This window comes from Gouania willdenowi, chromosome 16 (genome assembly GCF_900634775.1).
Source record: "Gouania willdenowi chromosome 16, fGouWil2.1, whole genome shotgun sequence".
Taxonomy (NCBI): domain Eukaryota; kingdom Metazoa; phylum Chordata; class Actinopteri; order Blenniiformes; family Gobiesocidae; genus Gouania; species Gouania willdenowi.
In genome coordinates, this window is record NC_041059.1 from 7,937,181 (window position 1) to 7,951,782 (window position 14,602).

Consider the following 14,602-nt stretch of genomic DNA (forward strand, 5'->3'; position numbering starts at 1 on the left):
GAAATTTCTAGTAATTGGTCAATATATATAAATATAACTGATTGAAATCATATTTTTGTAATTAGTCTGAATTACTATTATTAACACATCACAACTGTCTTCTATAATTAAACTTTCTCAAATATAAATCGAGTTCACATAAAATGCAGTATAAAAATATCTTGTTGCTACTTTGTATTTGTAACCCACTTTAATCTAATGTTAAAAAAAAAATGTCACCAGAAATTTGTGATATCAAAATGGGGTCACGACCCAAAAAAGTTGGAAACCATCATTGTTGTTAACTTTTACTGTATTTTTCCATTTAAAGTTGACTGTAATAAATCTAAACCCCTTATGATCACATCTTTTTAATGGTGTCTAATACCAGTTTTCTTTATTCCACTGAATCATGGTTCCCTGGAACCGTGACCTCTGACCTCCCCCCACCCACATCACCCCCTCTGCCCCCCTGCTGTGACACACATATAGAGCTGACATTGGGCTGACGTGAAGCATAAGCATTGCCGCAGACAATGAGAGGTTATTATCACGCTCTGCTGCAGCTGCTGTTGGCCTCCATCCTTTCACTGCAAACACTGAACAACGTTACATAAAACACATGCATCCAAACATGGCAAAAACAATAACAGAATAATAATAATAATAATAATAATAATAATAATAATAATAAACTGTTTTAAACAGAAATGTATGTCAAAGTGTTGGTGAGTGTGTAAAAAGAAGTAGGAAGAAGTCTGACTTATTTAATCCTACCCCTCTTATAACCAGTATAACCAATTTAACTATAAGCTACTTATATATATACACATATGCACTACAGATATACACCTATACATACATAGATACAGTAATATTATATGCTATCCATGTAAAAGTTATAATTATAATAGAAGCTACCTATATACATATGGACACAATAATAATTCATCTATATTGTACATAGAACCAAATTTATTTCTATTAATATATTTATACCAAAGATACCATGTCGTTCAATTATATTATTACATAATATTTGCTGCATTTTACAATTCTTACTATGGAATATGTATAACTGTGTATTCCAACACTGTGCAATTAATTTCTTTATATTCTATAAAAGACAAAGCAAATGTTTACGTAGATTTCAAGAGTTGCAAGTATGAAAAAGCTCATTTCAAATGAAACAGACAGTTGAAATGTTCTGAGATGATCATGTATTTGCCTGAGTTTGAGTTCAGTTTATTTAAATGACACTGAAACAAAAACACATCTACAGATGAGAAAAGAGAGGTTACACAACTGTGTGCTGAAACCAAGCTTTCCCAGGACCACACAATGCAGCCAGTCTGTGGGAGAGAACATGTGAGGAGTGGGGGGTGAATGTGTCTGACAGTTTACCCTATAGGTCATACACACACACACACACACACACATTTAGAACACATGTTTTCAGAGATCTTGTACATTACAATAAAAAAACATGTACTTTAAATATTTTTAGAGCTAAATGATTCCTGACTGAAGAAGTTTAGGCTGAAGTCAAGACTTATACTTCCTAACTGTGACACTATTACCAAAGACGGCACATAATACAGTTACGATGGTAACACATAAACACAAAACTTAAACTTCAAGAATCAAAATTACCGTATTTTTCGGACTATAAGACGCACCGGATTATAATGAATGGGTCTGACCGGGTCTATTTTCATACATAAGGCGCACCGGACTGTAAGGCTCACTGGTTTGTTATTATTATTATTATTATTATTATTATTATTATTATCATCAATCCATCCATCCATCTTCATACCCGCTTATTCCCGTTTATCTGGGTCGCGGGGGTCTGCCGGTGTCAATCTCCGGCTCTCATAGGGCGCTGGGCGGGGGTACACCCTGGACAGGGTGCCAGTCCATCACAGGGCATTATTATTATTATTAATATTAATATTAATATTATCATTATCATTATCATTATTATTATTATTATTATTATTAAGGCTCAGATAAATAGTCAAATAAGTCAAACTTTATTCAACTCATTAACAATAACTCTCAACATTGTTCAGGTTTAACGCATAAAATATAAAACATTACACTCACTTTTTCAGTTCAGAATGTTGAAGCACAGTACTGTACATATCACTCCATGAGGAGCCTGACTACGGTAGCCCTGAAGTACCATAGTTTACCAAAGTTGTAGTAAAACATTATGACATATTAATTTCATACATAAGGCGCACCTGATTATAATGCGCACTGTCGATTTTTGAGAAAATTAAAGGGTTTTAAGTGCGCCTTATAGTCCGAAAAATACGGTATGTTATGCATCTTTTCTAATGATCTTTATTCAAGTGTACAATACTTTTCTATGACTTTTAACTTATAGGTTTTTTTATAATGAATGAATAGTTTTGGAGCCTTTAAGATGATTAGGTAAACCATTCCATAAATCAACTCCTTTGACTGATATACACCTCCTCATCGTATTAATCCTCACCGTGGCTTTTTGTAGCTTATCAGTTCCTCTGAGGTTGTATCTAGATTCTCTTGTGAGGAAGCATGAGGTGGCCATGGTTACCACACAGTGCTGAGCAATGCAAGAACAGAAAATACTTTTATATTCTTTATTTTTTTCATCTATATAACGTGTCTATTGGATATGCTGAAAAATAAAATAAAAATGTTTTATGACCTTCTTGAAAACTAATCTAACAATTTATTCTTCTCAGGCAGAAATGGTTCGAGCGTTTTTCTTAGGGTTGTTTGTCTCCTGGGTTCAGAGTTTCCAAATGGTTTAATAATTTCCAAGAATGCATTTTCAAACACATTATAGTTTTTTAGCACATGCTGTCGAAGGTCAACACTACATGAAGTGCAATCCTTTTAAGACAGCAATGCATGTTTTGTTATTGCAATGAAATAAATGAATGTATTTTATTGCATAACTGTGACCATCATCAGCCCTCCCTAAGGAAGGGAAAGAAACACTTTATTATAGGAAAGATATAAAAAGAAATGGGGGAGGGAACAGGGAAGAGGGAGTGAGGGTAGGGAAATGGAAGGGGTGGGAAAGAGTAGACTGTTTTAAGGTGAGAGTGAGAAATTATGTTATAGTTGTGCATATTGTAATTATTGTGTTGTGTTCAGTTCAGCCAGTCTGGTGACAAGTGTGGAGAGATTGAAGGTGGTGACACAGCACCCAGCTTAGGTATAATGGTGGTGACAGTGAACAAAGGGAAGGAGTGAGTGGTTATACCGAAAACTGGTATTTGGGATCAAAAAATGATCAATTTTTATGTTTACGCTTAGCTTTAGTCTTAGTCAAGTGACCTAAACTGGACAATGAGGGGCTCGGCATATGGATGTCTGTATATTGATACGGCAACAGTACAGATAGCCACTGTCTACAAATAAATACTCCAATCAAGCCATTAAGAAAAAACAAAATTAATATACTTTAGAGTTTCTGTATGTGAACAACTTCCTGTTACTCAGAAAAAAATCTCCCTTTAGACTATGAAGTTATTAAAAAATAAAAACAAAAGCAACCACATAATGTCTCTGTTGCTTTATTAAAAATGTTTCAGTACAAAGCAGACATTTGAAGCACAGACATTAACATACAGTTTCCATGTTTTCACTGTTGAGCCTTACAGTCAGCCTCACACTCCATCTTAAATTACACAGCTTGTAAATTTACTTTTCTCTTAAAAAAGGCACTAAGAAAAGGACAGGTGAGTGTAAAACATCACATCAACAGGCTAATCAATAAATACGAGCACTTAAAACAAAAAAAAAAAAAAAAACAACAAGCACCGTTTGTGCAATCGTCAAGTTTCACAGGAATGTAACAAACGTGCAACTAAGTTGCAAAAGAGATTTTAAAAACATAGATCATTGTCGAGCCACGGACACGATCAGTCCGTCCTGTGACTCGAGTGTTAAAATAGAGATTTATATATTTGTTCATATGTGGCACCCCAGCAAACCAACACCAACACCTCCCGCCAAATTAAAGCCGAAATGTTTGATTTTCATATTCCTGAGATTTAGAAGCACCATTAGAAAACAGTGGCGTAAGCACCAGGCAGCAATAGTACCACGTAACACCTCATATATATGGAATGATCCAATCATTTCTAAAAACAAAATCCCGCCGTTTGAAAATGACGGGAAAAGTCAGCGACGCACGTTGAGTCGTCAGCGTAGCTGCGGTTTTTCACACACGAAGAAATTACGTTAAAATCAACTTCAAAAAGTTTGGTTTCAAGCTTGAAATGGTTCTTCTGACGCTCCCAGGACAGACGGAGGGTCGTAAGTGGACTTAGTGTTTAGGAGCAGACAGCAGCTGCTCAGCGTTCTGTGATTGGATGGCTCGGCTCAGTCGTCAGCGATGGTGGCCATCAGGTCGCTTTCTATGAACAGGTGCTTTTCTGTGCTGCTGGGGGGCGTCAACAACGCTGTTGCTACGGGAGACAACGGAGTGTTGGACTTCATGCTTTGAAGCTCCTGAGCCTGGTTCTGAAGGAAGGGAGAGAACATGGAGAACTGGCTTTAGAACAAAGGCTTTTGTCATAAGGACACATGTGTAGATGCATCTGAGGAAGACTGACAGTTAGCAGTTGAAACATGTTAGGAAATCAAATTACATTTCAAAGAAAATTTCCTGGAGAGAAAAAAAAAAAAAAAAGGCTTTTCAGTTAGACGAGAAAAGAAAACATCATGTTTTGATCAATTCTGGAGAAAGTCGTTCCCAAACCCGGAGTCACGGTCTGAGTTTACCTCCGTAGTCAGATTCTCTCACAATCTCAGTACGTTTACTTGCTACGTACTGAGATGTACCCGTGCTGGATTAGCCATGCACAGATATTGCTACTGATTTTTTAAAAATGCTTAAATCATCACATCAGTCGACCAAAGATTTATTTATTGCAATGTATATTTTTTGGAACATAAATTACGCTACACCATGAAGAAGATTAACCCGTCTATCCTTTCTTTGTGACATTAGAACCTCTCCTGCCTCGTTTATTGAGCAGTTGTACATTTTTTTCCCCAAGAAAAGGAGCCATTCAGCACACGTCACATAAGCTTTGAAATTTAATTTTCAATCTCAGCACGGCAGAAGTAGCAAAACTCACAGCGAAACTAGCAAAAAAAAAAAAAAAAAAATCATTTTCCAGGAGTGCACATGCTCATAATCGATCTCAGTACGAGGTAAACTCAGACCTGAGTCTAGTGATCTGGGTATTTTCCATAAGTTACTGTGCATTGGGAATTTATTTTATTTTTCATATTGTACCTGGAGTGTTTCGTATTGTGAGTTGACCATTTCGTTACACCCCTAAATTAAAATTTACTACTTAGTGTTAACCTTTGACATATGCAGTGTGATTTTTTTTTATTTAAGAGGGAGGGAATAAAGGTCAAATTCACTATAAATTGTGAATATAGATAAATACTTGTGTACAAATGACTGCAAAAAAAAGTATGAAGTAGTAACAGTGCAGTGATGGTAAATATTGATTCAGTAGTCTGAGTTTGTGTACAACACAACATTGTACTTTTGAAAAATGCACCGTGAAGTGCTCTAACAATAGTGTGAGCAAATGAGGAAAAAACAGGTTTAGAAGAAAAAAATGTTATACATTAACAAAAGCATGACTGGCAAAAATAAATAAATTAATTCGGGAATAAAAAAAATGGGCGAAAAAAATAATAAAAAGAAAAGTCTTTGTGTCGTCTGTAAAGAACGTCATATTTTGGGATGTAATCGGAGTTTTAAACTATTTGTAAAGTGACTTAAACACGTGGCTTTAACACCTGTGGTGACAGAACCTGATCAGTTTGATAGTATTTGCCGTTTAAACGACACAAAGGCATCGATGTGTTTCTGCAGCGACTCGTTAATTAACAAGATAATACAGTGGGTAGTGAAACGAGTCGCTCTGGGTGGTGATACATTTACATGTGACAATGGCTCCACTCACCAACATGTTGAGGTAAATCACGTGTGTCTGGATGTTGTGTCGGTCGTCTGCTCGGACTTTGGGGAAGCTTTTGAGTTGAGGTCTGGGTTCCGACTGGAGGGCGTCCATGAACGGTTTCATCCAGTGGAAACAGGACGTCATGCTTTCCCACGTCAGGCCTGGAGAGAGAAAACGCTCAACGTTTAAAAACAACACGCAGCAGAGCAAAAAACAAGGAAATGTGGGTGAAGAACGTAGAACATGCCTGAGACTCGGTGCACGACGTCAAACGATGATAAGTGGCAGAAAGCGGCTGCAGCCAGAATGCTGTAGCTGAAGTCCAGAGAGTCCATGTCCAGGATGCACAAATCCAACAACTGCAGCACAAAAATAAACACAATCAGCGATGATCAACAATGAGCAGGTGGCACTAGTAAAATATAGATGTAGTGGGTCAGTACCTGTGTTACTTGGATATAAAGATCCTGGGAGAACTGAGGCTCTAGAAAGTTCTCCTCACTCTGCATGGCTTCAATCTGAACGTACAGGTTCAGCCACGAGATGGGCGTCTCAGGACACAGGTTCCAGTTCAGCGCCTGAACGACAAACAGATATAGACAGACATATTTGAATAATTGATAACTTCATGTTATGAATAGAAAACAGGATGCTGAAAATTAGATTTTATCACGGTAATGTAGGGAACAGGGTGGGACTAATACGTTTATACTTCCAACACAAAAGTATGTGTATGGAGTAAAACATGTAATTGTTCTGGAGGGAAGCCATCTTCTCAACCTTGGGGTTGCAAGTCATGAGAGGTGGGAGATGGGTCGCCAGATGCCTTCAAGAAACTAGGAATATTTTTTAACAATTTGAGCCAATTTTTGCTTATTTTCACATTTTTTCTGCAACTACACCAAACTTGCCATTTCTAAGGCATATATCTGCACATTTTCAGCACTTATTAACCCTTTCCACCACTTTTCCCACCTAATGTCTCATATGTAGACTCATTATTGTGACTTTTAACCCCTGTAATGCTTATTTTTGCCAATTTAACCACATTCACAATCTTTGATGTCCATCATTTGCCAGGTTAAACTCAATGTTCTTACTTTCCTCCCACATCTGCCACTTTTAGGGTAATATTGACACTTTAAACCCATTTCATTACACTTTCCACCATTTTTGGTCACTTCCAAGGCATTTTATTTCTGATTAAAACAAGGATTTACAGCTTTAAGACGACTATATACTATGGCGCAAATAATAATAATAGCTCTCCTCTTTATAGATGGCCCTGTCTCCACACGACTGTTACAGTTGGTCTCCGACACCTGTATTTTGGGGGTCACAGGCTGAAAAGTTTGAGAACCACTGCTCCACATGTGCACCCGCTCACCTTCAGTATGTCCAGCTCGATACCCTGGATGTCCCAGATGTCGCAGGCGCCGTCCGTCACATACGCAAACTCGTAGATTTTGGGAGGATAGATTTCCTGAGAGACGGAGACGTTTTAGTCCGTTAGAGTCACATGGTGCTAATTCAGCATGATTAAAAACTGAAGGACAAAGGCATCACCTCCATCTTGGCAGCAATAAACAGCGCCGTGATGCCAAGCAGCTGCAAGTTTTCCTTCTTAACGTCCGTTTGTGTCAACATGTAGCGGTCGAAGTAATCCTGAGCCAGGTAAACGGTCTGCCTGTGAAGGTTGTAAACCTCACTGACCTGCAGAGACGCACAAAACATTTAGTCTCACCCACATGTGAAGGATTCTAGCATTTTATAAAAAGCTTATTTATTTTACTTTGCAACAGACGTACAAGACAACAATGAAGACAACAGTGTAAAGTGTGTGTGTGTGTGAGAGAGAGGAGAAACTAAATGGAAGGGGGTGAGATAAGAAGAAATAATTTTAAAACATGAAAAAAAAAAAAACCTCCTCCACTCCTTATTCCAGCTTTTTATTACTTCTTTCTCTCTATCTTTTTTTTTTTTTTAAATTAATCTCCGTCCCAATAAAAAGCCTTTTAAAAGCAAAGCAGGTAAAATTAATATAGCGATATATCGAGATACAAGATAAATCTAGTTTTCTATTTTAAGGATATAAAAAAATTACAATATTGCCTAAATATTTTTATTTCTTGTTTTAATTTGTAGATATTTTTACAGCTTATTATGTTATAAAACACTTGTTTCAGGAGTCACCGCTTTCACTAGTTCTCAGAACAGCATGAAAAGCAGTTGATGATTTCTGAGTGCGTCCTAACACAGACCTTCCACTAAACAGGCAACACTACAGAACTCACTCACACGTGCTGTCCCTTAGAAGAAGAAAAAAAAGACTACAGTGGCACACATTATGCAGCAACATAAATGTGCATGTGTGACATTTTTATCTATTCAGACTATGAGTTAAAAATATTGAGATTTATGTCGTACATGTCCATTTTGAGAAAAACATCAAGACATGAGTTTTGGTCCATATAAGCCAGGTTTAGGTTTGTTACTGGTGCAAAAGAACATACAGTTTTATATGTATGTTGCATACATGTAGCGCCTCTAATTATCCACATTAATGGAAAATGGAGCCCTAGTGTAGACTGATATTAAAGTGCAGTGATTCTCACCTCAAAGAGCCAGTCCAGCAGGATGGACCTCATCTTGGGCTGTAGCTTGGGGTGTCTCTGCAGGTAGCTCTTATCGTGGATGTACTGTAGCTCCTTGTTGAGCATTTTGATCCAAACATCGTCCGAGTTGGCCCAGCTGGAATACAAACAGATACGACTGCACTTCAGCGGTGCGAAAAAACACATGCTGCACCAATCCACTACGCTCCACATGATGACGACGACTCAGGCTAAGCCTTTGAACTGAAACCCTGGGCTACTTATACCCACCCATGGCCCGCCTATAAACGACCACACTCACTCATTTAACTGTGAATAGAAAGGACTATAGATGTGTAAAAAGGAGTGATACCTGAGGGAGGGGAGGGGCGAGGGCTGGACGAAGAGGTTCTTGAATGTGTACTGTCTGAAGGTGGAGGGGTCGGAGGGCTGCAGCTCTTTGTGAGGAGTTTCAATGAGAATACAAGGACTCGCCCCGTCCTCCAACCAACACGGCTGTGGAAAAACACACAAACTCTCAGAATAAACCCTCCAGGTGAGAAATACTTAACATTTCCTGAACAGGTCGATCAGTTCTAGTGAGGAACGGTTTCTAATGAGGGAACCTGCATCTCAGCATGTGAATCTACTGTCCTAATTATATTTTAACTTTCACTGAATGTTTGAATCATAAACTCACACGTTTAGGTAAAAGAAAAAATAATTCCAGCAAGTTCTTTTTGTCTTTCATATGTTATGGTTTTCCCAAGAAATGTACTTTGATCTCCTGATATGTTTCAACTGTCAACTGCCAGTCTTCTCCAGAGGCATCTGCTGAATTGCTTTGATGTGTCCAACGCTTGGACACGCATTAAAAAAAAGATAAAATGAATTTGCTGGAATTATTACGCAAAAGTCACGGACAAAACGGCATTGGACACATCAAAGCGAACAGCAGACGCCTGGTAATCCGTTTGACTGGTAGTCAAACGGATTACCCCTCCAAAAAAAAAAAAAAATACATATATATTTCTATTATAAAAATGAAAACACTCAAATAAACAGCTTTTAAATTCTTTTTTTTTTTTAATATCATGTTTCGATGTCAACAGCCAGTCTTCTTCAGAGGCTTCTGCTTTGATGTTTCCTTGACAATTCAAAAGATCAAAGTAAATTTCCTGAAAATCAGTTGTCTGAATGAATGAAACCTTAACATATTATGATAAAATATGTTACTCAGAGATATTGGATGGCAGCGTTGCCAGATGAGAAACTTTCACAACTTTTAAAAATGCAAAAGTAAAAAACAGGTGAATACTAGTACTACTCATCTTATACCATATTTACCCTAGCAGTTTAGGGGAGGGTATCAATTTTTTTGGCATGAAATGCAGGCATGCTCTGGCAACCCTGTTGTATAACTTGGAAATAAGTTCTGGTGGAGCTGCAAATACAACTCTACCTCATTCACCATAAGAAACCACCACACCATTGAGTATGCAGCATTTAAAGCTAGAAATCAAGCTAATGCTAAAGCTAAGCTAGCGCAGCAAAGAGCCATTGGGCTGCTGTTGCAAACTTGTATTACTACTAGTGTGAAATTATTCTACAATATTCACTCATCATGACAGTAAAATCATCCATCCTAAGTCAATCTACTGCAGTAATTCCTCTCTCAACCAGTAGAAAATACTGCAAAAATCTGATTATGCAGGGGGGGGGGAAAAAATACCGTCATATACCGTTAGAAATTTGAAAAATACCGCGATATAAATTTTTAGTCATACTGCCCAGCCCTAAAATCGAGTCGTTACATGTCGGGCTCAAACAAGCCCCAAGTCTGATCCCACACATAAAATGTAGATATATTAGACTTAAAAATGTAGTGCTATTGAAGCGGAGCGGCTGCGTAATGCTACATAATTCAAAATAAAGTGACTTTTGAAGTTTTTTTCTAACACACCTTATTGTTAGTCACTTTAATGAGACCCCTGCTTTAAAAAATAAAAAACAGGGCTGGACCCACAGAGGGTGCAGCTACAGAACACTGATAATAAAAAAGTGACACTCATCCAGTATCAGTTTTCAACACGCAATCATCTGAAGATAAAGACCTGCAGTCACACTGACCTGTATCTCAAAGCTTTGTTTCTTAGCAGAAGGCTGGAGCTTCTTCTTTGAAGCCTGGAGAGGAAAAGAGGATTTCTAGGTGAAGTTATTCTTTTTTAAAAAGGAAATATTGAAATTGCTGAAATATAGTAGAGTAGAGGAGAGGTACCAACCCGTAGCTTCCTTTTCTTCAGGGGGAGTTTGGGAATCGGTTCTGGAGCATTTGAGTCTCTGGGCTGAAGCGTGAGACGACCACTTAAGGAAAAATAATATAAAATGTATTTAGACATTGCAATATTTACTGTTTATATGACTCAGCAGTAATTGTTACAAAATGAAATGACTGAGAAGTGCACTGGAGCGGTGTTTCTCAAACGGGGGTACGCGTACCCCTAGGGGTACGCAATGGCACTACAGGATGTACTTAAGAGAGAGAAAGTGGAAAATTAACAAATGAAAACTTAAAAAATGTGAGGTTTTGTAAAGTTTATTTTTAGGTGATAAGCAATATCATAATTTTTTTTAAAAAAATGTTTTATTTGTTGCAAGAACAAAGCATGCATAGCAGTTATCTGTTGCTGTCATAACTGTAATTAAATTGTAATAAAAAACTAGTGTATGGTCGGGCTTTAGTATGAACATATTTGTCTCTATCAGATATTAACAAGTTGACATATTTTATTGGACGTGTCTAGAGATCAAACTTATCAATAACCCGTGAGACAATGGGTACATTTTACGGACCTTTTCTACATAAGCGTAATGTGCCTGTATGTTCACCATGTCAGGATGGCCGAGTGGTCTAAGGTGCCTGACTCAAGGATTCTTCTTTCCGCTACCGTGGGTTTTCATTTTAACATATTTAACGTGGCAAATTTCACCTTTAAATATACATACACACAAAAAAAAACCCATTTTAGAGTATTTCCTGGGTTAGGGCTAAAATAAAAGGGTTAGCGAGGTAGCTAAAAATAAAACTGACAGAACTTTAAGTCACGTGGTGACGTCACATCACCTAAACTGGCCAATGAGGGGCGCTGCATATGCAAAGACTAGCAGTCTATTGATATGTTTCAGTATGAATTGCCACGGCCTATTTATCTTATTATTTTATTGTCCATTTGTACAATTGCCGTACGGACAACCCCCGGTTCCATTGGTACGGTTACCAAAGTATGCGTACGTAGCATCTTGGGTTAGGTTATAACCCTATATCGCAACAACATTTAGAGTTTGAGTTAGTCTTAGTCACGCGACCTAAACTGGCCAATGGCTGACCTATCACATAACCTAAACTGGTCAAATAGTGGTGCTGCGTATGAATAGAATGTTGGTATATTGCTACGGCAACCATACAAATAGCCACTGCCTATTTTATTTCTGAAATTGGAGTGGACACACGTAGTGTGATCATGTCTGTGTACAGTACATTTTCCTTTCAATATTTACTTTAAAGATCTTAGTGTTGTCACGTGTTGTATTGTTGGTGGGTGTTTACCTGCGTCTGGTGGACATGTTGACTGTTCTGATGGGGGAAAAGAGAGAACATGGATGAGATTCATGTATTAAACAGTGCAGAAATACACAAATTGTAGTAATAGTACTATATAGGAATAGTAAACACAACTAAAATATGTATTTAATGTTAGGTGGCACAGTACTAAAGTAGTAGCACTACAGGTAATAAACAAGAAAGGTCATATTTGCATAGTAAACTGCAACAATGATAACATTACTCTGTAATCATTAATCAGCAACAATTTAGAAACTAATAACTGTTCACACTCATCAATTCAACCAACACATGGAAACCATTATAGCTGTTACACAGACTATATAGAAATCTACATTTATTGACACATTTTGTGATATTTAATGGTTATTTTGTGTAAAGCTGAAGCTCAAACTAAACAAAGCTCAGGCAGACTGAACTACTGAAGGAGGGGGGCTGTCCGCTCCCTCCATTTTAAACAAAAAAACACTCAAATAACGCACTTTAACTCAAGTTTATCACCCTCAACATTGACCCACACCCTTTCGCACACCATGTGAGTACTTTATTTAAGTGAATGTGCTATAATATCAACTTAAATCGAGGATTGAAACTCAAAGACGCGCCAATTTCCAGAGCGCAGAAAGCGGGAGGATTTGAGCCCTGCCTCCCCCAAAGAGGCTCCAACACTGCAGGACTAAACAGGCACAAAGAACCGCCAAATACACACAACATACACTTTTATACACACTTAACTATTAAAATACACCCTTAAGGACATCACGTGTGAATGTAGGCGTTTAAAAGGCGCAATCAAGGCTTTTAAATCGCCACTAAAGGGAGGCTAAGCAGAGCATGAGGAGCTACTGTAATTAGCTAAGCTTAGCAGGTCAACTGCAAACTAGGTCAACAACTAGTGATCCACAACATTACACACAATAACCATCTTTAATACAAGAGTTAAAACACAACCAACAAAGAAAACACAACCCTATATTTAGCTTTAAAGCTGCACAAGCACAACCAGTGTGATAATCACACAAACCCAACTAAATACTCACATATGGGGGGAAAAAAACACACTAAAAAGGTCACAAAAAACAGCAGAAAATCATTTATAATCAGGAAAGTGTAAACTATGTCGCACATACGGCTCTAGTGCCTCGTTTGTTCACATTAACAAAGTTTTGAACACCCAACTCCACCAAAACAAACTCTTCAAAGTAAAATCCGTGCACACAGAAGGCAAAAATGCAACATAAAACATGTGTACAATATTAACAGATTATAAACATATAAAGCAGTGGATGTGTGAGGTCCATAGGTCTTACCTCCTCTGTGGAAAATGAATGAATACATCAGCTGTGGCGCCGGCGCCAATCCTTATATCCGCATATGTCCGCCGCCACTGCGCACGCGCGTTCGCGGTTCACAGAAACGCGCTAAATGTTCAAATACAAACTCTGCTCTTTACACTGGGGTGAAACTGAGCTCCGTAGATAACATTAACCTCCGCTCTCACACACAAATAGGGTCATTATAAGCGACAGAGTGCCTGTAAACGGAGTATTACCCCCCGATACACAGCAGTGTATGCTAGTTTCTAACAAACGGTGCACGGGTCGAAGGTTTTATGGCTTAAATGCCGATTTCCGTTCATTCCGGTTAAACTTTGACCACTCGGTGGACTCTTACCTACCTAACACGAGTGGTTTCTTATGTTATTTTCCGAGTTTGGTGTAGATATAACCGATATTTTACGCGGCAACAAGGTTGCTACTTAAGCTAGCCACGCCCATAGGAGGGTCTTTACTTGTGTGGAGCCAATAGGAAAGCAAGGAGATTCCACCGCGTGGCACTTCTGCAAAATGTAAACAGACCGAGCACGTGGTCTGCTGTCAAAGTGTGGAGATGTATATTTTTTAAGGTTTTTTAACCATCAGTCAAAAAAAAAAGTGCATTTAGTACACTTAAAAACAAAAATTAAATTGTGTATGATAAAGCGTTTTCATTTAAATGTATGTATTTATGTAAAAAAATAAATAAATTAAAAAAAAGATGAATAGCTGTGAGAAAAACACACATTAAATATCGAAAGTACATTATTGCCTCGAAATTTATTCAGGCATTGTATATGGAGGTTGATGTGTGTCTTTATTATTCAATTAAAAAACAAAAAATCATTCATTTTTTTAATAATAAAGACAAATCTATCTCCATTATTGTACCCCTCGCCTTCTCTATCTGCAAATAACACCTGTTTTACATAAACCCTAAACTTTTTGTGTCACAATAATAACCACTATTTATTTATGTTAGTACTGTAACATTTTGTTTAGTAGCGATAATAGTAAAATTAAACAACAGAACACAGCATTGCATTGTGTGAGTTTTAATTTGTCTACATTTCAGCACCTTGTGAAAAATTGTCC

The 14,602-nt window shown here is 37.7% G+C and overlaps 1 protein-coding gene across 1 annotated transcript; it reads right to left on the minus strand.

Annotated features, from left to right (window-relative positions):
• Positions 1–3,971: 3,971 nt before the first annotated feature.
• Positions 3,972–13,923, minus strand: ccne2 (cyclin E2). Its single transcript, XM_028471094.1, has 12 exons — positions 13,502–13,923; positions 12,177–12,203; positions 10,852–10,933; positions 10,700–10,753; positions 8,943–9,085; positions 8,591–8,726; positions 7,542–7,688; positions 7,363–7,458; positions 6,419–6,553; positions 6,223–6,334; positions 5,979–6,136; positions 3,972–4,509 (listed from the first exon to the last, which is right to left on the minus strand). The coding sequence occupies exons 2-12, from the start codon at positions 12,191–12,193 to the stop codon at positions 4,369–4,371; spliced, it is 1,221 nt and encodes a 406-aa protein (XP_028326895.1). The 5' UTR covers positions 12,194–12,203; positions 13,502–13,923; the 3' UTR covers positions 3,972–4,368.
• Between the last annotated feature and the right edge of the window lie 679 nt (positions 13,924–14,602).